At 44.8% G+C, this 27881-nt stretch overlaps 1 protein-coding gene across 1 annotated transcript; it reads right to left on the bottom strand.

The window, feature by feature from the left end:
- Positions 1-149: 149 nt before the first annotated feature.
- Positions 150-18450, bottom strand: LOC311138809 (transmembrane and coiled-coil domains protein 2-like; the record flags this gene model as incomplete). The annotated part of the gene is made up of 4 exons (XM_084173622.1): positions 150-449; positions 605-1300; positions 1748-2158; positions 18406-18450. 4 exons carry the CDS (start codon positions 18448-18450, stop codon positions 150-152), a joined length of 1452 nt encoding a protein of 483 aa, XP_084029748.1.
- Positions 18451-27881: the final 9431 nt, after the last annotated feature.

Here is a 27881-nt window from a genome sequence, read left to right as displayed (position 1 = left end):
AACTGTAGATGCCACGTCAAGAATCCCACACTTAACTCAAAGGTAATTTAACGGACAAGAGTTCTCTAAGGAACCTTAAGAGCTGAGGAAGAACCATTTAAGAACCTTCATTTTTTTCAGGGTAGGTGGTAGGTCAAGTCAAAACAATGTCAGCCTGGCAGTAGCCAAAGTTCCAGGAAGTCTGAGTACTTCCAGAGGATGAAGAGAAAAAGGGCCAGCATGACAGTGGCCGCCACCCGTGCTCGGGTCTTTATGAGCGGGGTGATAAAGTTGGCGGGGGTGGAGACGAACACTAGCACTACAGCCATGACAGCCAGGATGATGTTGATGAGTTTTCCCAGCAGGGCGTGGGCGTTGGCGTTCTCCACACCCTCCAACTGCAGCATCTGCTGCTGCTGCTGTTGCATCTCTAACTTAGTGATGCGGTTCATGCATGACTCCACTGCCTCCTGTACAGACACACACATATAACATAATATGTATGTACAAATACAAACACAGGCAAACATAAAGTTATAACAGCTTTAGGGGTACTATAGGCTCCTTTTTGCACTCATACTTGTGTTTCAATGCATATTATACATCCAGGTTTTTGCCTCTTTACCTGAGAGTCTCTGGTTCTCTCATAGGACTGGTAGGTCACTTTCTCTTCCATGCTGGCCAGCTCCTGTATCAGGTTGGACATCTGGTTCTGGTGCAGCTCTGTTAGGTCATTCAGCTGCTCCTCCAGTAACTCATACCTGTATTTCTCTTCCTGTAGGCACTGGGTCATGTAGGAGTAGCTGCTCTGCAGCTGACTCTTCATGTCCTCGATGGCGTCCTCCATGTGGGCCTGGCTGGCTTTGATCTCCTGCAGGTCCACCAGCAGGGTGTCCCAGGAGCTGTGGTGGTGGTGGTGGCTCCAATCCAGCCTGGCCGGCCCGAGCCCCAACATCCCCCCTCCTCCCCCAGCCCCAAAATAATGACTGCCTGTCACAGAGTCACTGGAGCACTCGTCGTCACTGCTGTACTTTGAGCTAGAGGCCAAGGTGACACTGCTACTCAGGGGTGCATCATCTGAATGCCCCTTCACACCATCCTCCAGCGAGTGTGTGCTGCTGAATTTGTTGCGGATCAAGCTGACAAACTCCAGGGGCTTAGACACCACAGCTGTATGGGTGAGTTCTGACACGCCTCCTTTGACACCCTCCACCACACCTCCACCAAAGCCACTGATCCCTGCTCGTACGTTGGCCCCTACATCCTTCAGCCCCTGTTGCATGTCCCCCAGCACATCCTTAGGCTGCCGGCCCAGACCATGCTATAAGGAGAGGGAGGTTATGTGGATGGGGAAAAGGTGTTAACGCAAAAGAAGACCAATGAGTTCTTGCTTCCCATACACACTCCCACTCTCTGCTCATGAGCTTAGCAAGCCAATTCATTTGTCAAATCAAAACAGTTTCTGATAGTCCAACAGATTTACACCTCCAGATGACAACTACACTCAACTTCCACCATAGTCCTTGGTTTGTACAATAGCGTTACCTTTGGTGGCCATTTTGTAAGATTGTTGCCAAAGCAACTGAAATTATTTCAGTGAACATTTTTCTACCTCAGTACCAAATTTGGTGCATTTATATCAAAACAGTCCTTCTGAATTGTACAATTATTTTACTTTCAAAGAAAAAAGAAAAAAAAAGAAGACCAATGAGACATGGAGGACAATATTTTGCTCTCGCTCTCTCCTCATACACACACACACACACACCTGCTGTATCTCCTTAATCTTCTTGTGGTAGTGATCTAGCTTCTTGTGCAGGTGGGCGATGGTATGTGCAGACTTCTGGTTCTTCTTCTCAAACACCTGTTTGATACGAAAAGCCTGATGCCTGTTGGCATTGTGGGCCAGCTTCAGGTACTCTGCCACGTTGTCGTTTCGTGCCTCCTGTTCTATCCGAATCTGCTCAATGCTCTTCAGGATCTTCTGCTGTAGCTGCTCCAGAGCAGCCCGTTTCCGCTGGGCCTCGGCTACCACTGACCCTTCAGCCCCCCCAGCCAGAGCTCCCACCCCGGCCATAGCCCCTACCCCATCCACGCTGATGTTAGAGGCAGAAGCATCAGATGCGCCGTGGATGGCTGAAGGGGGCAGGCCAAACGTTGTCACCTCGCTCTTATCTAGCTAAGGGGGGCGGGGGGACAGAGTACAGGCAAAGAGACAGAGTGGAGTGAGCATGATTGATTTGAGGGCAGCATTAGATGGTAAAATTTCCCTTTAAAGCAGAAAACCCATCCAGAAAACCCATCACAATGACAGATCTGGTGATTTTTATTTTTTTCTCCCCTTGCCCAACCCCCAACCTCATATATACAGTAAGTTCCTGACAGAGATGCCTTCAAACAGGACTAGGTGCTCAATAAATACCACTTTCACATAAATACCATTTTCACATATGCTGCTAAACTAGGAAATCAGATTGCATTGATTCTAACTATAATTATGTTTTTCATTGTGAAGAAACAATTGTTACTTTATATGGACAAACATCTGTATTATCAATTGATAATTGTATCTTCTTTGAAACCGCAATCTAAGATTTCCAACAGCTCATTGGTAATTTCAACTAATGTAGCATCCTGTTGATTTTGGGAGATTTTTGTCTTACCTTTAAAAAGAGTAACTAAGGACCCATAACTGCATAGCTGAAATAGTTTTGTAGACCACTTATGACATCACCAGGTTACAGGCTGTTCCTTTTATGGAATAGGAATGAAATAGAATGTATCTCTATGGTAATTACATTGATTATGACACAGAACTGAACAACATTGTTTTTTTTGCAGGAAGATGAGATGGGCCTGCTCTTCAACTTGACTGATGTCACACTCAAACATGGATGTGCTGAGCATCTGCAGATGATTTATTCCATTTAACTATAGAAGAGGCACCACTATGTTGGCATGGCTGTGGGAAGTAGGGGAGCTGGAGGTGCTGCAACACCCTCTGATAAATTGAAATAATTTTGCAAAAATGATATATAAAAAAAATGCCCAAAATGATATTACTCCTGTCTGAACAGACATAAATAAAAGCATTCTAAATACTACACCAGAAAACACAATTTAGCCACAGAGGATCAATAGCTGATAAAGAATTGCTGTGGATAAAGTTTTATCACAAGCAAACAGTCAGGAAGGCTACAATTCGTGCAGCATACGCCAAATATAGAACAGCTTGTTGCATTGTGACCATAGACATATAATCCATAGAAGGGTTTTGGAACCTCTAACCATGGCAATTAAACTCATGGGCAATGGCTGCCAGTCCTGACTTGAATGGGAACTGCAATCTATGGATTATACACTGCTCAAAAAAATTAAGGGAACACTAAAATAAAACATCCTAGATCTGAATGAATGAAATAATCTTATTAAATACTTTTTTCTTTACATAGTTGAATGTGCTGACAACAAAATCACATAAAAATTATCAATGGAAATCAAATGTATCAACCCATGGAGGTCTGGATTTGGAGTCACCCTCAAAATTAAAGTGGAAAACCACACTACAGGCTGATCCAACTTTGATGTAATGTCCTTAAAACAAGTCAAAATGAGGCTCAGTAGTGTGTGTGGCCTCCACGTGCCTGTATGGCATCCCTACAACGCCTGGCCATGCTCCTGATGAGGTGGCGGATGGTCTCCTGAGGGATCTCCTCCCAGACCTGGACTAAAGCATCCGCCAACTCCTGGACAGTCTGTGGTGCAACGTGGCGTTGGTGGATGGAGCGAGACATGATGTCCCAGATGTGCTCAGTTGGATTCAGGTATGGGGAACGGGCGGGCCAGTCCATAGCATCAATGCCTTCCTCTTGCAGGAACTGCTGACACACTCCAGCCACATGAGGTCTAGCATTGTCTTGCATTAGGAGGAACCCAGGGCCAACCGCACCAGCATATAGTCTCACAAGGGGTCTGAGGATCTCATCTCTGTACCTAATGGCAGTCAGGCTACCTCTGGCGAGCACATGGAGGGCTGTGCGGCCCCCCAAAGAAATGGCACCCCACACCATGACTGACCCACCGCCAAACCGGTCATGCTGGAGGATGTTGCAGGCAGCAGAACGTTCTCCACGGCGTCTCCAGACTCTGACACGTCTGTCACGTGCTCAGTGTGAACCTGCTTTCATCTGTGAAGAGCACAGGGCGCCAATGGCGAATTTGCCAATCTTGGTGTTCTCTGGCAAATGCCAAAAGTCCTGCACGGTGTTGTGCTGTAAGCGCAACCCCCACCTGTGGACGTCGGGCCCTCATACCACCCTCATGGAGTCTATTTCTGACCATTTGAGCAGACACATGCACATTTGTGGCCTGCTGGAGGTCTTTTTGCAGGGCTCTGGCAGTACTCCTCCTGCTCCTCCTTGCAAAAAGGTGGAGGTAGCAGTCCTGCTGCTGGGTTGATGCCCTCCTCCACGTCTCCTGATGTACTGGCCTGTCTCCTGGTAGCGACTCCATGCTCTGGACACTACGCTGACAGACACAGCAAACCTTCTTGCCACAGCTCGCATTGATGTGCCATCCTGGATGAGCTGCACTACCTGAGCCACTTGTGTGGGTTGTAGACTCCGTCTCATGCTACCACTAGAGTAAAAGCACCACCAGCATTCAAAATTGACCAAAACATCAGCCAGGAAGCATAGGAACTGAGAAGTGGTCTGTGGTCACCACCTGCAAAACCAGTCCTTTATTGGGGGTGTCTTGCTAATTGCCTATAATTTCCACCTGTTGTCTATTCCATTTGCACAACAGCATGTGAAATGTATTGTCAATCAGTGTTGCTTCCTAAGTGGACAGTTTGATTTCACAGAAGTGTGATTGACTTGGAGTTACATTGTGTTGTTTAAGTGTATTTATATGGTTTGTTGCGGCTGTCAGTTTGCAAATTTCAAAATACAGTTCTGGGAAAAACATACAGTTTGAAAAGCAAATGCCTCCTGCTGAAAAGAGAAGACTAATCTGTCTGTAGTAGAAGCAAAGAAAATGTTTCTCAACAACATCAAAATTTGACCGAACAGCACTGTTTTTCAAAGTAGCTTATCTTGAGATAGACTATTGGCACAAGCGCATTGGCCATCACCGGTGAGTAGCTTAGGCTTCATCTTCATCATTAGGTAAATCAGTGCCAAAGTATACAGTTGAAGTCGGAAGTTTACATACACTTAGGTTGGAGTCATTAAAACTTGTTTTTCAACCACTCCACAAATTTCTTGTTAACAAACTATAGTTTTGGCAAGTCGGTTAGGACATCTACTTTGTGCATGACACAAGTAATTTTTCCAACAATTGTTTACAGACAGATTATTTCACTGATAATTCACTGTATCACAATTCCAGTGGGTCAGAAGTTTACATACACTAAGTTGACTGTGCCTTTAAACAGCTTGGAAAATTCCAGAAAATGATGTCATGGCTTTAGAAGCTTCTGATAGGCTAATTTACATCATTTGAGCCAATTGGAGGTGTACCTGTGGATGCATTTTAAGGCCTACCTTCAAACTCAGTGCCTCTTTGCTTGACATCATGGGAAAATTAAAAAAAATCAGCCAAGACCTCAGAAAAAAATATGCAGACCTCCACAAGTCTGGTTCATCCTTGGGAGCAATTTCCAAACGCCTGAAGGTACAACGTTCATCTGTACAAACAATAGTACGCAAGTATAAACCCCATGGGACCACGCAGCCGTCATACCGCTCACGAAGGAGACGCGTTCTGTCTCCTAGAGATGAACGTACTTTGGTGCGAAAAGTGCAAATCAATCCCAGAACAACAGCAAATGACCTTGTGAAGATGCTGGAGGAAACAGGTACAAAAGTATCTATATCCACAGTAAAACGAGTCCAATATCGACATAACCTGAAAGGCCGCTCAGCAAGGAGAAGCCACTGCTCCAAAACCACCATTAAAAAGCCTGACTATGGTTTGCAACTGCACATGGGGACAAAGTTCGTACTTTTTGGAGAAATGTCCTCTGGTCTGATGAAACAAAAATAGAACTGTTTGGCCATAATGACCATCGTTATGTTTGGAGGAAAAAGGGGAAGGCTTGCAAGCCGAAGAACACCATCCCAACCGTGAAGCACAGGGGTGGCAGCATCATGCTGTGGGGGTGCTTTACTGCAGGAGGGACTGGTGCACTTCACAAAATAGATGGCATCATGAGGAAGGAAAATTATGTGGATATATTGAAGCAACATCTCAATACATCAGTGGTCCTCTGTAGCTCAATTGGTAGAGCATGGCGCTTGTAACGCCAGGGTAGTGGGTTCGATCCCCGGGACCACCCATACGTAAAAATGTATGCGCACATGACTGTAAGTCGCTTTGGATAAAAGAGTCTGCTAAATGGCATATATCAGTCAGGAAGTTAAAGCTTGGTTGCAAATGGGTCTTCCAAGTGGACAATGACCCCAAGCATACTTCCAAAGTTGTGGCAAAATGGCTTAAGGACAACAAAGTCAAGGTATTGGAGTGGCCATCACAAAGCCCTGACCTCAATCCTATAGAACATTTGTGGCCAGAACTGAAAAAGCATGTGCGAGCAAGGAGGCCTACAAACCTGACTCAGTTATACCAGCTCTGTCAGGAGGAATGGGCCAAAAATCACCCAACTTATTGTGGGAAGCTTGTGGAAGGCTACCCAAAACTTTTGACCCAAGTTAAACAATTTAAAGGCAATGCTACCAAATACTAATTGAGTGTATGTAAACTTCTGACCCACTGGGAATGTGATAAACGAAATAAAAGCTGAAATAAATCATTCTCTCTACTATTATTCTGACATTTCACATTCTTAAAATAAAGTGATGATCCTAACTGAACTAAGACTGGGATTTTTTACTAGGATTAAATGTCAGGAATTGTCGCTCTGGATAAGAGCGTCTGCTAAATGATGTAAATGTAAATGTGAAAAACTGAGTTTAAATGTTATTGCTTAAGATGTATGTAAACTTCCGACTTCAACTGTAGGTCCTCCTTCTTTCCTCCTGTTCCCTCCTACTTCACTTTGGAGCTAGATGGAAGGAATTAAGTCCTGTGTATTTATATATGTACATGTTCAGGGATGTAAATATTCTAATATCTAGCTCTTAGGGGTTTGAGTGGAAGGATTATTTTGGGTTGCAGCAGTGCTGAGTGAGAGGGTAAGAAAACACACATGGAAGAGATCAAACATCTAAATGTATTTTGTTTCTGTATGTGCGTACCATACTGTACATTGAGCAAAGAGTCAATACAGGACTAAGATTGAATCATACTACACCGGCTCCTACGGTCGTCGGATGTGGCAGGACTTGAATACTATTACAGACTACAAAGGGAAGCACAGCCGCGAGCTGCCCAGTGACACAAGCCTACCAGATTAGCTAAATCACTTCTATGCTCGCTTCGAGGTAAGCAACACTGAAGCATGCATGAGAGCACCAGCTGTTCCGGATGACTATGTGATCATGCTCTCCGTAGCCAATGTGAGTAAGACTTTTAAGCAGGGCCAACATTCACAAGGCCGCAGGGCCAGACGGATTACCAGGACGTGTACTCCAAGCATGCGCTGACAAACTGGCAAGTGTCTTCACTGACATTTTCGACATGTCCCTGACTGAGTCTGTAATACCAACATGTTTCAAGCAGACCACCATAGTCCCTGTGCCCGAGAACACTAAGATAACCTGCCTAAATGACTATTGACCCATAGCACACACGTCTGTAGCCATGAAGTGCTTTGAAAGGCTGGTCATGGCTCACATCAACACCATTATCCCAGAAACCCTAGACCCTCTCCAATTTGCTTACCGCCCCAACAGATCCACAGATGATGCAATCTCTATTGCACTCCACACTGCCCTTTCCCACCTGGACAAGAGGAACACCTACATGATAATGCTATTCATTAACTACAGCTCAGCGTTCAACACCATAGTGCCCTCAAAGCTCATCACTAAGCTAAGGACCCTGGGACTAAACACCTCCATCTTCAACTGGATCCTGGACTTCATGGGTGCATGCTCAGTCCCCTCCTGTACTCCCTGTTCACCCATGACTGCATGGCCAGGCACGACTCCAACGCCATCATTAAGTTTGCCGACGACACAACAGTGATAGGCCTGATCACCGACAACGATGAGCCTATAGGGAGGAGGTCAGAGACCTGGCCGTGTGGTGCCATGATAACAACCTCTCCCTCAACGTGATCAAGACAAAGGAGATGATTTTGGACGATAGGAAAAAAAGAGGACTGAGCACGCCCACATTCTCATCGACAGGGCTGTAGTGGAACAGGTTGAGAGCTTCAAGTTCCTTGGTGTCCACATCACCAACAAACTATCATGGTCCAAACACACCAAGACCGTTGTGAAGAGGGCACGACAAAGCCTATTCCCCCTCAGGAGACTGAAAAGATTTGGCATGGGTCCTCAGATCCTCAAAGTTGTACAGCCGCACCACCGAGAGCATCCTGACTGGTTGCATCACCGCCTGGTATGGCAACTGCTCGGCCTCCGACCGCAAGGCACTACAGAGGGTAGTGCGTACGGCCCAGTACATCACTGGGGCCAAGCTTCCTGCCATCCAGGACCTCTATACCAGGCGGTGTCAGAGGAAGGCCCTAAAAATTGTCAAAGACTCCAGCCACCCTAGTCATAGACTGTTCTCTCTGCTACCGCACGGCTACCGGAGCGCCAAGTCTAGGTCCAAAAGGCTTCTTAACAGCTTCTACCCCCAAGCCATAAGACTCCTGAACAGCTAATCATGGCTACCTGGACTATTTGCATTAGTCTGGGTAGACCCACCCCCTCTTTTACGCTGCTGCTACTCTGTTTATTATCTATGCATAGTCACTTTAACTCGATCCACATGTACATATAACCTCAATTACCTTGACTAACCGGTGCCCCCGCACATTTACCGGTACCCCCTGTATATAGCCTCCCTACTGTTATTTTATTTTACTGCTGCTCTTTAATTATTTGCTATTTTTCTTTTTTACTTAACACTTTTTTTTCTTTTTTCTTAAAACGTAATTGTTCGTTAAGGGCTTGTAAGTAAGCATTTCACTGTAAGGTCTACACCTGTTGTATTCGGTGCATGTGGCAAATACAATTTGATTTGATTTGATCATTCTGTTGGATTTACCCTGTTTATTTGTTTCTCTCTACTTTACACTACAAACATAACTGTAAACACCTGCAAGACACCTACAAAGATACATTTTACTGGTTGAAGTTGAAGTGTTTTTTAAGTATAATGTAGTTGATTTGCGATGATAACACAAACATTATTTTAAGCAGGACATTCATACGAGCCTTAAAATCCAATTATAATCCAAAAGTAGTGCTTCTCTATCTGCATTGCTTGCTGTTTGGGCTTTTATGCTGGGTTTCTGTATAGCACTTTGTGACATCTGCTGATGTAAAAAGGGCTTTTTAAATAAATTTGATTGATTGATGTAAATAGAGGCTTATTTTTTTTGCTGGCGTTCTATAAGAGCTCCCCCATGTTCTGCCACCAATTTGCGCGCATCGCCCTCGTGCTGCAATGTTTTCAAACACAGAAAGGGGTCTCTGCTCAAGCCCATAGCAGGTCTATTATGCTAAACAAAAATATAAACGCAACATGCAACAATTTCAGAGATTTTACTGAGTTACAGTTCATATAAGGAAATCAGTCAATTTAAATTAATTAATTAGGCCCTAATCTGTGGATTTCACACAACTGGGCAGGGGGTGCAGCCATGGGTGGGCCTTGGAGGGCATAGGCCCACCCACTTGGCAGCCAGGCACACCCACTGGGGAGACAGGCTCAGCAAATCCCCACAAAAGGGCTTTATTAGTTATTCCCCACAAAAGGGCTTTATTACTGACAGAAATATTAATCAGCACTCCCCCTCAGAAGATCCAGCAGGTGAAGAAGCTGGATGTGTAGGTCCTGGGCTGGCATGGTTGGAGGCAGTTTATGGTATAGAAATTAACATTCAATTCTCTGGCCTCAGCTCTGGTGGACATTCCTGCAGTCAGCATGCCAATTGCATGCTCCCTCAAAACTTGAGACTTCTGTGTCATTGTGTTGTGTGACAAAACTGCACATTTTAGAGTGGCCTTTTATTGTCCCCAGCACAAAGTGCCCCTGTGTAATGCTCATGCTGTTTAATCAGTTTGTTGATATGCCACACCTGTCAGGTGGATGGATTATCTTGGCAAAATAGAAATGCTCACAAACAGGAATGTAAACAAATTTGTGCACAACATTTGAGAGAAATAAGCTTTTTGTGCGTATGGAAAAAATCTGGGATTTTTTAAATTTTACTTCGTGAAACATTGGACCAACACTTAACATGTTGCGTTCATATTTTTGTTCAGTTTATGTTACGAAGTGTCCTTCCTTGCCCTGACAAGCAGTTAATTGTTGTAGTTTGAGCATCACCATGTGGTCACACCCGGTATTATTAACCGTTTGATATATGTACAGATGGATCATTACACCAGAGCGCCGAAATAGCTCAGTTGGGAGAGCGTTAGACTGAAGATCTAAAGGTCCCTGGTTCGATCCCGGGTTTCGGCAGCCGATGGGTGTTCACCCTTTTTTTTCTCTGAAACCTCGTGTGCGCTACAGCACACGTGTGCACCTCAGTAGGGTATAACCTCAGTAGTTCATATGTTTTTGAGCACAGGTTTTACTTCAACAATTTAACCTATTGTTAAGTAATGGTGCTAATGGTGGTAGGAATGTTGAATAATCCAAGTAAATGGTGTAATAACCATTCTATCATGTAATTCCTATTAAATGGTGTAATAACCATTCTATCATGTAATTAATGAAGTTAATTAATGAAGTAATAAATCCCTTGTAAATGCTGTACTGTCAATAAAGCAGCCTCAAAATATGATGGTACACAATTTCACCAGGGGGCGATGTTGACCTATTAATTTACTGTTGCACATATATATACTCTACAATGGAACATCATTTTATTAGGTAAACATCCGAGGAGGTTGGAGTTGAACCGATTACAACGAACAAACAGAACAAAGTAAACTAGCTTGACCTTTTCTTGGGTCCTTCTCAGGGATCGAATTTCCCGGCGGCAACGGCGGCCATGGCAGTCGATGCCCCCTTGCCATTGTGCCCTTGGGCTGAATATAATCACTATAATCCCCTTCTCCCGCCTGCCAATCGCCATAGCCTACTCCGAAGCACCTCTCACTCACATGGCTCTCTCAGATCTCTCAATTCTTTTTAGCCAATGCCCATCACGTGATCAGGTACTTCTCACAGGCATCACAGCGCTGAAGTAGGCTACAAGTGAAAACAGACACATCTGGGATGCAACAGCGCGTGTCCTTCTTATCGAATTCCGAGGTGCATATTGAAGATAGAAGAACTGTCCATATTTACTTTTAGTCAGCCAACAAGATGAGTAGGCCTAACGAACAGCAAAAGCACTAACCTATGTCAATCTATTATCCCCCATAGTACAAAAGTTGACCTATTCTATTGGTCAGCTTGTCCTTCTGTGCGAGAAATAAATTGTATTCCAAACATACTCTAGGACAGTTGTGGGACACGATAGATCCCAAATTAATATGCGGCTGATGCATCAAATCAGAACGTTTAGCATAAAAAGTTGATAAACTATTAGGCTATTTATTCACATTATAAACGTAGCAATGCGTACCGCAGTAGGCTATAAATGTGAATATTAAAAAATACAATTACTGGGAAAACACAATTCTCAAAAGTGCACAGCAAATGCTTAGCGGTTTTATATGACAGAGATGAAAATATCCTTCAGAAATATAGAAACAGTGAAGATCTAAAGATACAACAACTAGCATGGGTTGTTAATATGACTAGGATCCAGGCTCTGTCGCAGCCGGCCGCGACCGGGAGACTCATGGGCGGCGCACAATTGGCCCAGCGTCGTCCAGGGTAGGGGAGGGAATGGCCGGCAGGGATGTAGCTCAGTTGATAGAGCATGGCGTTTGCAACGCCAGGGTTGTGGGTTCGTTTCCCACGGGGGGCCAGTATAAAAAAAATATGTATTCACTAACTGTAAGTCGCTCTGGATAAGAGCGTCTGCTAAATGACTAAAATGTAAATGTAACGATTGTGTCTTTGGCTGCTGGACAACGAAAGAAGGTTGATAACATGAGAGAAATACTGGTGTAACATGAGAGAAATACTGGTTTCAATGGCATATGAGGAAGTGTTTATAAAATAATCCCCTTAACATTCCTATGGTCGGAACATGGTAAGACATGCCTCATAAAATGGTTGGAACATGGTAAGACATGCCTCATAAAATGACAAAAAACGTCCAGGTTTTAAGTCATTACATTTATTTTTAAATACTTTCCTAATGTTGACTGCATAGTTCCAAAATGTTGACTGCCTCCGCTCAGATTGCAAGGTGGGTGATGTTGCAGTGTGCAACAGGCACAGGCTTTTCTCTCCTATTGCAACAGGCAGTGGCCTTCCTGTCCTATCGGAATGAACAGTGCCTCAAGTATGTCACAGAATCAAGCCTATAGATATTAATAATTACCCTACATTATATTAGTAAAACATGACTGGTGTTTAGCCTATTTACTGTATATATATATATATATATATATATACATATACAGTGGGGAGAACAAGTATTTGATACACTGCCGATTTTGCAGGTTTTCCTACTTACAAAGCATGTAGAGGTCTGTAATTGTTATCATAGGTACACTTCAACTGTGAGAGACGGAATCTACAACAAAAATCCAGAAAATCACATTGAATGATTTTTAAGTAATTCATTTGCATTTTATTGCATGACATAAGTATTTGATACATCAGAAAAGCAGAACTTAATATTTGGGACAGAAACCTTTGTTTGCAATTACAGAGATCATACGTTTCCTGTAGGTCTTGACCAGGTTTGCACACAATGCAGCAGGGATTGTGGCCCACTCCTCCATACAGACCTTCTCCAGATCCTTCAGGTTTCGGGGCTGTCGCTGGGCAATACAGACTTTCAGGTCCCTCCAAAGATGTTCTATTGGGTTCAGGTCTGGAGACTGGCTAGGCCACTCCAGGACCTTGAGATGTTTCTTACGGAGCCACTCCTTAGTTGCCCTGGCTGTGTGTTTCGGGTCGTTGTCATGCTGGAAGACCCAGCCACGACCCATCTTCAATGCTCTTACTGAGGAAAGGAGGTTGTTGGCCAAGATCTCGCGATACATGGCCCCATCCATCCTCCCCTCAATATAGTGCAGTCGTCCTGTCCCCTTTGCAGAAAAGCATCCCCAAAAAATGATGTTTCCACCTCCATGCTTCACGGTTGGGATGGTGTTCTTGTTGTTGTACTCATCCTTCTTCTTCCTCCAAACACGGCGAGTGGAGTTTAGACCAAAAAGCTCAATTTTTGTCTCATCAGACCACATGACCTTCTCCCATTCCTCATCTGGATCATCCAGATGGTCATTGGCAAACTTCAGACGGGCCTGGACATGCGCTGGCTTGAGCAGGGGGACCTTGCGTGCGATGCAGGATTTTAATCCATGACGGCGTAGTGTGTTACTAATGGTTTTCTTTGAGACTGTGGTCCCAGCTCTCTTCAGGTCATTGACACGGTCCTGCCGTGTAGTTCTGGGCTGATTCCTCACCTTCCTTATGATCATTGATGCCCCACGAGGTGAGATCTTGCATGGAGCCCCAGACCGAGGGTGATTGACCGTCATCTTGAACTTCTCCCATTTTCTAATAATTGCGCCAATAGTTGTTGCCTTCTCACCAAGCTGCTTGCCTATTGTCCTGTAGCCCATCCCAGCCTTGTGCAGGTCTACAATTTTATCCCTGATGTCCTTACACAGCTCTCTGGTCTTGGCCATTGTGGAGAGGTTGGAGTCTGTTTGATTGAGTGTGTGGACAGGTGTCTTTTATACAGGTAACGAGTTCAAACAGGTGCAGTTAATACAGGTAATGAGTGGAGAACAGGAGGGCTTCTTAAAGAAAAACTAACAGGTCTGTGAGAGCCGGAATACTTACTGGTTGGTAGGTGATCAAATACTTATGTCATGCAATACAATGCAAATTAATTACTTAAAAATCATACAATGTGATTTTCTGGATTTTTGTTTTAGATTCCGTCTCTCACAGTTGAAGTGTATCTATGATAAAAATTACAGACCTCTACATGCTTTGTAAGTAGGAAAACCTGCAAAATCGGCAGTGTATCAAATACTTGTTCTCCCCACTGTGTATATATATATATATATATATATATATATATATATATATATATATATATATATGTGTGTGTGTGTGTGTGTGTGTGTGTTATTAAAACTCTCATTAAAGTTTGGCTACATTTTCAGGTGCCTCCCTCATGTCAGCATAGGTCTGGACATGACAGGCTGTAACCAAAGGCTATCACCTACACTTTGACATGTAGGGAATTATTTATGTACATTTACATACACTTATGTTTTTCTAAACAGAATAGCTACTGTTTTTCAGTTTTCAAATAAATGTAAATTATCTATTTTGGTTAATGGCCATGGTGCCCTAGCAGATGGCCTTGGTGCCCTGGCTGATTGGGCACCTCTTGAAGGCCAAATGGCCTTGCCCCTAAAATCACAAAATTCCAGGCCTGGTCCTTCTAGCTCAACCCAGTTGCTGACAGTTTAAATATGGGTTTTATTTACATTACTTTTATCAATATATTTGCCTGTATTTACCTCCCAAAAATGAAATGCTAATTAGGTGCTAATGTGGCTATCACAAAGAACTTCAAATGACATGATGTTCTGGATGAGACTTCCGAATCGAGGCAAAGGTAAGAATCTCAGGATTAACTAAATAATGTTAGTTAAATGTAGTAATTAATTTTTGGCAACATTTCTTTAAGTGGACAATTCTGTGAACTGTCTTGTGCAAGTTTAACATTTACACAATACCTGTTAGCTAGAGATGACGTGCAGGAGATTGCAGGGATTTGTAGTTTTGCATGATGTCTACTTTGATACTAATTAGCAATTTCGAATCTGAGAGTAAATAGAGCTGAATATATTGATAAAAAATGTCACCTTGTTCGAGAGGGATTTACATGGTTATCAAAACATCACGCCAGGGTAAGCCTACACGAAACACAGCCCTTATTTGAAGTGTTTCTAAAATCCCCTATGGGGAAAATGAATGGTGGAAAAACGATTGGAACCATTTCCCTGTTTGACCGCTAGGTTTTATGGGTATTATGACACCTCCACTGTGGGGCTCTATTTGAAGCACCATTGTAACATGAGCAAGGAACATTCCAGTGGCAAAAAAAGTATTTATAATAGGAATGACTGGACAGGCCAACCCAGGTGCTATATCTTCCATAGACTCATCCTCTGTTTGAACTATGTGTGTACGATGGTGTACCCCATCAAATACAGCATACTGGCTTTATATTGATTTATAAAAACACTCGTATTACGCCTACTTAACCTGTTATGATACACTCGTTAACTCCTGAATAATTTACAATTGGAGGTTGGCGGTTAACCCGTTGTACTTTTATACAACGGGTTACCAACATATTCAAATAATGATTGACATATTTTCATTAAAAACTTTATTTTGATGAATTTATTCATACTATTTCATCCTTCCACAAGATATAGTCCCGACACAAATCTAGGGTTGCTACAAGCCGGCTGGTCGTTCGTTCTATCGGTTCAGTTGCCTGAGATGAGACCCAGTCGTTCAGTCTTTTTGTTCTGTATCTACAGTGCATTCGGAAAGTATTAAGACCCCTTGACTTTTTCCACATTTTGTTATGTTACAGCATTATTCTAAAATGGATTACATTGTTTTTTCCCCTAACAGAATACCCCATAATGACAAAGCAAAAACAGGTTTTTAGAAATGTTTGCAAATTTATTTTAAAAAATATTACATTTACATAAGTATTCAGACCCTTTACTCAGTACTTTGTTGAAGCACCTTTGGCAGCGATTACAGCCTCGAGTCTTCTTGGGTATGACGCTACAAGTTTGGCACACCTGTATTTGGGGAGTTTCTCCCATTCTTCTCTGCAGATCATCTCAAGCTCTGTCAGGTTGGATGGGGAGCATCGCTGCACAGCTATTTTCAGGTCACTCCAGAGATGTTCGATTGGGTTCAAGTTCTGGCTCTGGCTGGGCTACTCAAGGACATTCAGAGACTTGTCCCGAAGCCACTCATTGTCTTGGCTGTGTGCTTAGGGCCGTTGTCCTGTTGGACAACGACCCAGTGTGATGCCCAGTGTGATGTCCTGAGCGCTCTGGAGCAGGTTTTCATCAAGGATCTCTTGGTACTTTGCTCCGTTCATCTTTCCCTCAATTTTTTTGTCCAGCTCTTGTGCCACATTTAGATGTAAGTAAATATTTGCCTTTCATGGTTTGATTGTACCCTCATTGAACCTGCTCATTGTGTTGGAGAGGGTTAATATGCTAGTGTCTATCAGTGTGTGAGTTTTGGTCATTCACTCAGTCTGGCTTAATGTGAGATTTAGCTGAATCACGTTGGATCATCACTCCATTGTGTCTGTGTCCACTCATCTAAATAAATCTCTCTCTCTCTCTCTGTCTCTGTCTCTCTCACACACACACTTGCTCACTCAGGGCTTGCAAACTGTCTTTCTGTGAATAAGTAAACCACTAAACAACACAAAGTGCCTTGGGCCTGTTATTTGTTTAACTTTGCTCAGTTTCGCTTTGTTCTCCCAACCTGAAAGCAGTCAGCCACATCTCTATACGTCTCTATACCGACGGAGATGGGAGACAGAGAGGGATATAACCCTATATATCAGACACACATAAAGAAAGATAGCTGTGTCTGTGCATGTCAGTGTGTCATCTACATGTGCTCCTCTTCCAGGAAAATACTATAGCTTCATTAGTGAATGAAACTGTGTGCTGTTTTAACTCTTTATTTGTTGTTAATGAAATTCGCTGTGGTTTAGTGTGTGTCTCTTTTTTAACCCTGTGTAGGTTAATGTGTGGTGGTCTTTATGACTATATACTGTAATTGTATGAGGTGAAGTGTAGGTTTACCCTTTAGGTCATAGAGTCTGCACATGGCAGTACAAACACACTGACCAAACTCTGTTACATAACAGCAACTGCAGACGACCCCCTACTCTCTCCTATCCCCCAACCATACCATAGATCTCCAGACTACACCCCACCTCCTCCAGCAGCTATGCAACGTATCCAGAACTCTCCCCTTGTCACCACCTCTGTCCCTGGGCATTCCCTCTTCATTCCTCTCCTCACATTTCACATGCAGTTCTTTATCCCACACCCTCTTTTCTCTTTCTCACTTTCTTTTTCTCCCTTTGTCTGTCTCTTTCCCTGGCCTGTTGGTCTCTATATCAGTGTTTGTTAGGGAGCCACTCCTTAGTTTATTAATACATACCTTTCCAGGAGGAGACTAAACCCAGTGCACCCTAGAATTGACACGTGAGACATGACTACTGTCTGTGTGCGTGTGTGTGAAAGAAAGAGATGTTTATCCATCTGTTTAATGTCTGAATGTGCTTGTGGGAATGGTTAGATGTAGGCTTAGAAAATGTGATGTGTGTGTGTTCTGTTAGTGTGGACTGTGAAGAGATGTTTGGTGGGTTGCTCTGCTTTAAAATCACACTGACTTGTGTAAATTTCCAATCTTGGTCATAATACAAGCAAAGCCTGACTCCATATCTGTGTCCTCTAATAACTGGGGTCTTATTGTGTAGCAGTCTAAACCCCTGTCCAAAGCCGCGGTTGCGAAAGTATTAAGTTGGCATCTTTCCCCAACCCATAACACACATTCTTTTTCATTGTCCAGACTTTTGCATTCTGAATGTCAAACCGCCTTCTGCTATTCCTCTCAGTATCTGTACAGTACATGTGGTTCTATGCAACTGGAATAACCATTTGTAACTGATTGGATTTGTTTAGAAAAATGTGTTATTTATCTTTGTGTAGCATAATATTAACCAATCAATGTAAATGCAAAAACACAGATATTAAAAACAATCCTAAAAAATCTAGCTGCAGTAGAGCATGCTGGGAAATATGATAATGATGGGCAGAGTAAATCTGAAACCATCACACCCTGACATTCAACACTGGTTATTAACACCAACACTGGGGTTCTTGATTCAGAGGGGTTGGGTTAAATGCAGAAGACGCATTTCAGTTGAATGCATTCAGTTGTACAACTGACTAGGTATCCTCTTTCCCTTTCACACCACTGAGTGTTAATTTCACACAGAGAGTTAATTTAAATCATGAATCAACACTAGAAATGTTACACTAAAATATCTAAACTACGTAACACTGGTCAATTTGCTGTGTGGACACCCTACTCCTTAACATCTTACTTTTGACCTCTGACCTGAGAGCACCTGCTGGCAGTAGCAGTGTTGATCTCCACGGTCATGGTCAGTGTGTGTTTAAACTGTCACTACTCTGTTAGCTGCCATTGTTCCTGTTTCTTAAGACCAGATACTGTATCACTCCTGGTTATTGAGTTAGTTCCCATCACAGAGTCAACCTCCCAGTTGGTGTAACACAAATATTGAAAAGTGCCATATCTGTTAGGGAATGAGGCAGTCTGTGGCAAGCAATGTCGGGAGAAGAGGAATATTGGGGCAGGGACACAGAAAGGTGGATTTCTGAGGAGGAATGGAAGGCAAAAATAGGAAGAAGAGGAAAGCAGAGGTTGGATTAGAATTTGAGGAAGATGACGATAAAAATGGAGACGGTGTGTCGAAGAAGATTGGTGTTAAGTGCAAACAGAGTGAGCCGTGCCCAGACCAAGTTCTGGAGTTCAAATGGAAGTGAATGAGGACGAGCTAAGTGAGGTGGAAGGTGTGGTGAAGAGCTCGGAGACTGGCATCGATGGACATGATTTTACTCATACTTGAGTAAAAGTAAAGATATCTTATGTGACGAGTACTGAGGATACGAAGAGGCAGGACGCAGACATTAACAAGGTAAAGGTTTACTTAACAATGAGAAAGAGAAATAACAAAGAGCGAGTAAATGACTCGACTCTAATAATCACACACAACAATGAACGAACAGTCCAGGGCTATATAGTGGTGGTGATGAGATGAGGTGCAGGTGCGCTGGAGATGATTAGGGTGCGTTGGGTTTCCATTCCTGTGTTTGCCGAGGTGGTGCGCTCAGAGCGGTGGCTCAGTAGACCGGTGAATCAGAGCGCCGGAGGGGAGCAACGGGAGGAGACATGACAGTACCCCCCCCCCCCATCCCCACCCCGGATGTGCAGCTCCTGCCGCAGGACGTCACCTGCCTAGACGACGACCCCGAGGAGCGGGCCAGTCAGGGCGGCGAAAGTCCAGAATTAGGTTGGGGTCCAGAACATCCCCAGCCGGAACCCAGCTCCTCTACTCAGGGCCATACATCTCCCAGTCCACCAGGTAACGGAGCCGTTGCCCACGTAACCTGGACTCGAGCAGATCCCTCACACCGTCAATGTCCAGGGGCGGAGGGAGCTTACCCCGGGGGATGGCATCCGCCAGAGGACCAGGAACCACCGGCCTGAGGAGAGACATAAAAAGTAGGTGAGACACGGTAGCGAGGGGGAAGGAGCAGCCGGTACGACACCTCATTAATCCGCCGGAGGACCTTAAACGGCCCAACAAACCGGGGGCTCAGTTTCTTGCAGGGCAGGTGGAGAGGGAGGTTGAGTGGACAGCCAGACACGATCACCAGGCTGGAATACGGGAGCCTCACTGCGGTGGCGGTCAGCTTGGTCCTTCTGCTGATTAATGACCCTCTGGAGACTGACATGGGTGGCGTCTCAGACCTGTCTGGCCCTGCGGAACCACTCGTCGACAGCGGGCACGTCGGTCTGGCTGGGTGTCCAAGGGGCCAGGGCAGGCTGGTACCCCAGGACGCATTGGAAGGAAGTGAGCCCCATGGAGGAGTGAACGAGGGAGTTCTGGGCATATTCTGCCCAGGGAAGAAACCTCGCCCACTCACCCTGCCGGTCCTGACAGTGGCAACGAAGAAACCTCCCCAGCTCCTGGTTCATGCGCTCCACCTGCCAATTTGACTGAGGCCTATACCTGCAAGTGAGGCTGGCCATGGCCCCGATCTTCTCCAGGATAGACTTCCACACTCATGAAGTGAATTGGGGGCCACGGTCCGAGACGATGTCCTCCGGAAGTCCATAGTGCCGGAAGACCGGTTGGAACCTCAGCGACCTGGAGAGCAGAAGGAAGACCAGTTAGTGGCAAAAAACGGCATGATTTTGAGAACCGATCTACGACCACCATCACTGTGGTGAAGCCGTCAGAACATGGGAGGTCGGTGACAAAGTCTATGGACAGGTGTGACCAAGGTCACTGAGGCACTGGTAGAGGAACTAGTTTGCCTGCCGGGGCGTTCTGAGGGGTCTTCGTTTGGGCACATACGGAACAGGAGTTGACATAGTGAGAGACATCAGTAGCCAAGGTGGGCCACAAGTATTTTTTTGATAGAGAATGCAGGGTGCGCATAACAGTGGTGTGCGCCCAGATCAGCAGGCGGTCACGGACACTGGTGGGTACATACACGCGCCCCGGAGGAGCGTTGGTAGGCGCTGGGTCCTCCTGAGCCGCCAGGCGGATGTCTTCGTCCACATCCCAAACGACAGGTGCAACGATGAGAGACGCAGGCAGGATAGGACCCCCCAGATCCTTCCTCTCTCCAGTATGGTGCATCCTGGAGAGTGCGTCGGTTTCACATTCTGGGATCCTGGGCGGTAGGACAGAATGAATTGAAAGCAAGTAAGAAATTGGGCCCACCTGGCTTGATGAGAGTTCATCCGTTTCGCTGCCCGTATGTGCTCCAAATTCTGGTGGTCAGTAAGAATCCGGAATGGATGGACTGCGCCCTCCAGCCAGTGTCTCCATTCCTCCAGAGCGAGGACACCCGCCAACAGCTCCCTGTCTCCAACTCCATAGTTCCTCTCTGCGGGGGTAAGCTTTTTAGAGAAAAAGGCACAGGGATACATTTTCTTTGGCTTACCGTGCCGCTGGGAGCAGATTGCACCCACGCCCTCCTCCGATGCATCCACCTCCAGGATGAAAGGACAAGATGTATCTGGGTGTTTTAGGATGGGCGCTGTGGTGAACCTCTCCTTTAGTTAGGGTTCCAGGCCAGCTTCTGAGGCCCACCCTTAAGGAGAGAGGTGAGCGGGGTGGCTATGAAGATGAAGGACCTGATGAAACGGCGGTAGTCAATGCACGGTCTCAGTCCTCCGTCTTTTTTGGCCACGAAGAAGAAGCTAGCGGAGGCAGGAGAGGTAGAGCGTCTGATGAACCCCTGTTTCAGGGTCTCTGCCACATACTTCTCCATGGCCTCAGTCTCCACCATGGAAAGGGGGTAAATGCGACTCGTCGGGGGGTGTTGTCCCTCCAGCAGGTCAATGGCGCAGTCCCAGGGCCTGTGAGCAGGGAGACACTTAGCCTTTGATGAAGAGAAGACGTCGGAGAGATCTGCGTACTCATGTGGAATGTTGGGCTGGAGGGCGGACTCCGGACTCTCCACTGACGTGGAACAACAAACCACCGGTAGGCAGGTCTTCCAGCATGAGGTGGACCAGGCTGTGATCCTCTTGGTGATCCAATTGATGGTGGGGTTGTGTAGTCTGAGCCAAGGCAATCCCAAGACGAATCGGTGAAGGGGTGATGTGGCGATGTGGAATGACAGCTCCTCGTGGTGCTCCGGTAGTGTGGGAATGGTGATGGGGAGAGTGACGTGTGTAATGGTGCCTGATCCAAGTGGTTTATTGTCCAGCAAGGTGACGTGTAGCGGAGAAGGCAGTGGCACGGAGGGCAATCCCCATTCAGAGACCAGCTCCCTATCTAGAAGGTTCCCTGCTGATCCGGAATCTATCATTGCAGTGGAAGTGGAAGAGAAGGAATAACCAGTCACCGTTATGGGAACTAAAAACAATGGTTGTGATAGGAGATGATGTAACACTCACGGAGCGGCTACGGGAGTCATACCGCCTAGATTGGGAGCCGCCAGGAGATCTGTGGTCCGTGGTGGTGTAGGGGGTGCTGCCCACTTCTATGGGTGAGGACTCGGAGGCTGGGTGGCTTCCATAGCTCAGATGGGGTGAGCGTCGAGGCTCCGGGAGGTGTTGGGAACACCGTCTGTCTCTCAACATGTGGCGATGAGGGTATCAAGGTCCATCTCATCATCCCGACATGCGAGTTCCATCTTGATGTCGTCCCGTAATCCTCTCCTGAAGGCCGTGCGCAGGGCACGCTCATTCCAGCCGGAAGACGCCGCCACCGTGCGAAAGTACTCGGACGCGGGCCACTCTCCCTGTTGTAGCTGGAGGAGACGCTCACCCCCATCCTTTCCCTCCGTGGGATGATCAAACACCGCCCTGAACCGAGCGAGGAAGGCAGAGTAGGGAAGCGCCACGGCCTCACCTCCTTCCCAGACTGCCGTGGCCCAATCCAGCGCCTTTCCTTTAAGTAGCGAAATCACCAGCGCTATCCTGGCTTGGTCAGATGGATATGCCCCAGGCTGATGCGCCAGATAAAGGGAAACCTGTTGCAGGATGCCGCAACATTTAGTAGTTTTACCGTCATAGCGGTCCGGTAGGGCGAGGATCCCCTCAGAAGTGGGTGATAGCACGGGAACGGGTGGATTGGGTGCACTCGCCGCTCCCTGAGGTGGAACCGGAGCACTGGACAGATTATGCAGAGTTTGGAGCACTTCCTGCATGGCGGTGTTCAACTGGGCTAGCTGCTGCTGGTGCTGGTCGAGGCACTGGGAAACTCCAGGAGGATTACCTGCTGCATCCATTTTCGTGAGTGGTGTGTAATTCTGTGACGAGTACTGAGGATACGAAGAGGCAGGACGCAGGAATTAACAAGCTAAAGGTTTACTTAACAATGAGAAAGATAAATAACAACGAGCGCGTAAACGACACGACTAACAATTACACACAACAATGAATGAACAGTCCAGGGCTATATAGTGGTGGTGATGAGATGATGAGGTGCAGGTGTGCTGGAGATGATTAGGGTGCGTTGGGTTTGCCGAGGTGGTGCACTCAGACCGGTGGCTCAGTAGACCGGTGAATCAGAGCGCCGGAGGGGAGCAACGGGAGGAGACGTGACACCTTTGTAGAAAATGACTCAAGTAAAAGTGAAATTCAGTCTAAAAGTATTTGGTTTTAAATATGCTTAAGTATCAAAAGTAAATGTAATTGCTAAAATATACATAAGTATCAAAAGTAAAGGTAAAAGTAGAAATATTTCCAAATTCCTTATGTTGAGTATCAAATATTTTTACATTTGACATTTTAGTCATTTAGCAGACGCTCTTATCCAGAGCGACTTACAGTTAGTGAGTGCATACATTTTCATACTGACCCCCCGTGGGAAACGAACCCACAACCCTGGCGTTGCAAGCGCCATGCTCTACCAACTGAGCTACACAATTATATAAATTATTAATGTGAATGAATAAGGCTTTTCACCATTTGAATCCTTGTACAAATATTGTTTCAAACAGAGGGTTCATGACATGACATGAAGGATTATGTGTCTTATACTGTTCGAATGTGTTATGAGTCATAAAACAATACAAATAAAAACATATTTTGATGTACTAGTTCCATGAATTTGACTGTAGCGTTGGCCCCTCTGTCGGACAAACGATACACCATACAACTCGGAAGGCCCAGGCGCTTCTTTTGGTACAACTTGTGTCCAAATCAGACAAACACACACATATTTATTGAAATGGTCTTGTATTTGACCTTTTAAGAGGTTTGGGGGGGCTGATGTCTAGTCCTACAGAGACTAAATACATGTCTTTGTGTTGCCCCGGTCAAGACACGTTTAATGGTACCTCGCAGTTCACTCTACCTCACACGGAAGTCCGTCTATAGCTGTTGACATCACATGAACCTCTCTGAGCCAATGAGCATTTTGCAGACACGCTTATGAAACTAGGTGGTCTAGTATAATACGCACCATTGGAAGGACATCAGCGAGCTGAATCCAGTCATATGTCACACTTATATGTCAGACTTATAGTTTTTGTTGTTGTTGATAAAAACAAAAACTGTTGTTTTTGTTTAAACAGCCTAGTGCACTTTATGTAACATCCAATAACACATCCTATTGAAGTGGCGTTTACAGTAGCTAGACTGTACTGTAAAATTCCAGTATTCAACTCCTACCACCATCATCAGAAACATTAGTAATGCCAGCGGCCTGCTGACTCAGTGCAGACTCAGCTCCTGACCCACAACTGTGGTGAAGCTACTGTACGCATCATGCTGTGGGCGGGGAGAGGGGCTTAGAGAGATCAGAGGGGATACACTAATGCTATGACAGTTTGAGTGTGAAAGCCCTGAGATAGAAGGGATTGATAAGGCCTTATCAGCACAGCTGTAAATTCACTGTCACTTGCCTAAGCTCTGAACCAGTGCTTACATTTACACTTCTCCACGGTCACTCAACACTAACAGTGGAAATGGCTGTCTAGTCTGTCCCATGTGTCTCATGGTAAACAAGGATAATAGCTCACACACAGCTAGCGTGACCAGCCCTTAGTGTATACCCATTGTATTGCTCTGTGGAGGATTGATCAGAGATACTGTATTCTGTTGAATTATGTAAGCACTCTCGGAATCTCCCTGTATTTGCATGCCTATAGAGCCATTTGTTAAATGCCAAGTAGTGAAGAGATGTTCAGAGATGTGTGGATTTAAATGTCACACAATGGTCTGAGTGGCTAAATCAGCGAAGCGGGTAGCGAGGACAGGGTGAACCATTAGTTTCCTTCAGCTGACGCCCTCAATAGGCCCACTTCCTCATAAACCCTATATCTGAATACACTACCTCTATCATGCATCTGGTAGAATGAACTTGTGTAGACCCTATTGTACTAACAAGGCTAAACAAATCATGTACTGTAAAGTCACCCTTGTACTTGAGCAGGAGAGGAAACAGGATGGCTGGCGCCTTATAGCTGAGCTGAGAGGCAACTTCTGGTTCGCTGTTGGAGAGGTTTCTGTAGGTCAAATGGTTTAAGCTGTATTAGCTAATCACGTTCCTAGACAGGAGAGAGAGGAAGAGACAGACAGACACACAGCCATGCACACATAACCTCTGTGATGTATCTCCTATTTCGTTCTCTAGACATTCCACATCTTTACTCGTAAACTAGAGCCTATACTCTCAGACAACAGCCCACACAAACACACACACACACACACACACACACACATACACACACACACAAGGCCAGCACTAGCCTTTTAGGGGCCCCACACCTTGCGGCAAAAACATTTTAGTTTTCCCCCTCTTGACGGTAGAGAGAATGTTGCAGCTTTTAAGCAAGTCTACAGATTTTGCCATAGGGAAGAGAGCAGTTTTACAGCTAATTCCCAGCAATTCTACCTATTTTGCCAAGGGATGTGTAGTAGGGATTTTCAAGGTGAATAAAAGAGAAAAGCAGTCACAGATGAAGTCAATCAAAACCAATATGGTTTAATACAAGTAGCTACAGAGAGACAACGTCCAGCATTAGAGCACAGAAAATGTCTAACTCACCTAAGTAGGCGCTTATATTCGAATCTAACAGCACCAACCCACTGGAAAAAACTGGTGTGATGACGTTGAATCAAGGTGGAAAACTGATTGGATATGAAAAGAGTCATTAAGGTAAGGGAATTTTGTATTTTTTTTAAGCTAAATCCAATGACATGGTGAAATTTTTTGTTGATTTCATGTTGAATTCACATTAGTTGACAACTCAACCAAATGTAAATCAAAACTAAACGTTGAACTGACATCTGTGCCCAGTGGGAATGTTCTGTAAACACCTGCCAAGAGGCTTGTAGGAAGTCACAACATCAGCTGCTACAGAATCACAGTGTCATAGAAAACAATAACAACCAGTGTCCTTGGTCCTTGTACCTCCAGTCTGGCGTCAATCAACAGATATTATTCTTATTTTCCTTTTTGAAAATTTTATTTAACCAGGGAAAAACACATTGAGACCGAGGTGTGGGAACAATACAGAAAAGAAAATTATACACAATTTAAAACACAAAATTAAACATACACAATAAACAATCAAACAAAACAAACACATTTATCAATGTAAAAACCCCTAGCCTTTCTCCTAAACTGACCCTGAGACAACACCACATCTAAATGAAATGTTACTTGGAGATTATTCCACATGATAGGGGCCTGGTAGGAAAAGGCAGATTTACCCAACCCTGTGATCTAGTGTTGTAATCCGAGTTTCTATATTTCAACAATGATGTTAAGTAAATTGGTAGTTTATTGAGTAAGGCTTTATAAACAAAAACAGAATAATGAAGTGACCTACGTGTTTTTAGCGAGGTCCAACCAACTTTATGATAAAGGATGCAGTGGTGAGTGTCAAAACTGTCAGATGTTATATGAGAACAATCCATAACATTCTCTATCAAGTCTAGTGATCATCAACACGTACACAAATGAGTGTCACAAATGGAACACTGGAAATCATGTGTATTACAGAAAAGGAAAACATATAAACATGCCTAGCATTGTGTTAATTACTCTTAACTGGATATGAACTTTATTCATCTTACATTTCCCGATTAGAGGGTGGAGAGACATTTTTGCAGTTTTAAAGATTATTTTTCTGCAAATCTACACTTTTGCCATGAGTTATGCCACGGTAATATGATATCTGAGTGAGAGTGACTAACAAAATCAATGTGGGCCCCCTGGAGGTCAGGGCCCCTGGGCACATGCCCTGCATGCCCAGTCAGTATTCCACCATGATTACTACAAGTTTAGGTAGCTGGCTAGAATAATTTACCAATCTAATCATTTTTAGCTGACATACTGTAGTTATTTGAGTGACTGTCAGTGACTGACATAATAAGAGAAAAACTGCTGATGCACAACCAAATTTCGAAATTGCACTTACTGTATTTTATTATTCTAACTCTCAACAGTAAGTTCAGACCCGACTGAGTTTCTTAAAAAAATTAATATTAACAGCGGCCCCTTATGTGGCTAGGGCCGGACCTGCGCACACACACACTCGTGCAAAAACATGCACATTACGCGCACACACACCACAAACGTTTTTCCCTGAGCTGGCAGCAAGAGCACTCTGCAGCCTGTAAACAGATATTTCACCCACTCCCTGGTGACAAACACACAAAAGCAAGTCTTGCTCCCTGGTGACACAAGGACTTCTGCACAAAACCAGGTCTAGACACCCACACCACGGCCGGCTGACTATGCTTCCAGGAACTATAAAGGGGACATTTTCTGGTGCCATGACTAAACACATAATACAAAAACATTAACAACAACAACAACATCTAAATGAGGTCTATGTCAAGATGCTGCAGAGCTAGACAGTAAACAACTAACTTCACTAAATAATTGCTTGATGTAGGCTATGTTTTTTTTTGCCAAAACCGAAATCCCCCTCACCCAAACACAGGTACAGTGTATGTGCACTGCTTGTGAACTCTGCAGAGTTGAGCTGTCACTTTAGCCAATCACATGCCAGATGTACAACAAGTTATTTTACAGAGAGACAAAAAAACTGGATTCCTGAAAGTTCTCTCAGCATGCTGTTGTGGAAGGAGTGGGTTGAGGGAGAGAGAGAAAGAGAGGGGGGTTGGCACCAAGCCAAATTTTCCCACACTGACATCTTTGAGACTTCACGCTTTATGGACAGTGTGTGTGTGGGTGTGGGTGGGTGTGTGTTCAAAGGTCACAAATACGTATAGTGATGGCACATTTTGTTTTATTCTGTTTGTTGCGTATCAGTCAGTGCATTGCACTAGGCGCCAACCTTTCATAT

This window comes from Coregonus lavaretus, assembly GCF_964263955.1.
Source record: "Coregonus lavaretus genome assembly, chromosome: 12".
In the NCBI taxonomy this organism is placed as follows: domain Eukaryota; kingdom Metazoa; phylum Chordata; class Actinopteri; order Salmoniformes; family Salmonidae; genus Coregonus; species Coregonus lavaretus.
Note: the sequence above shows the minus strand (reverse complement) of the source record. Positions and strands in the feature narration are given on the sequence as shown.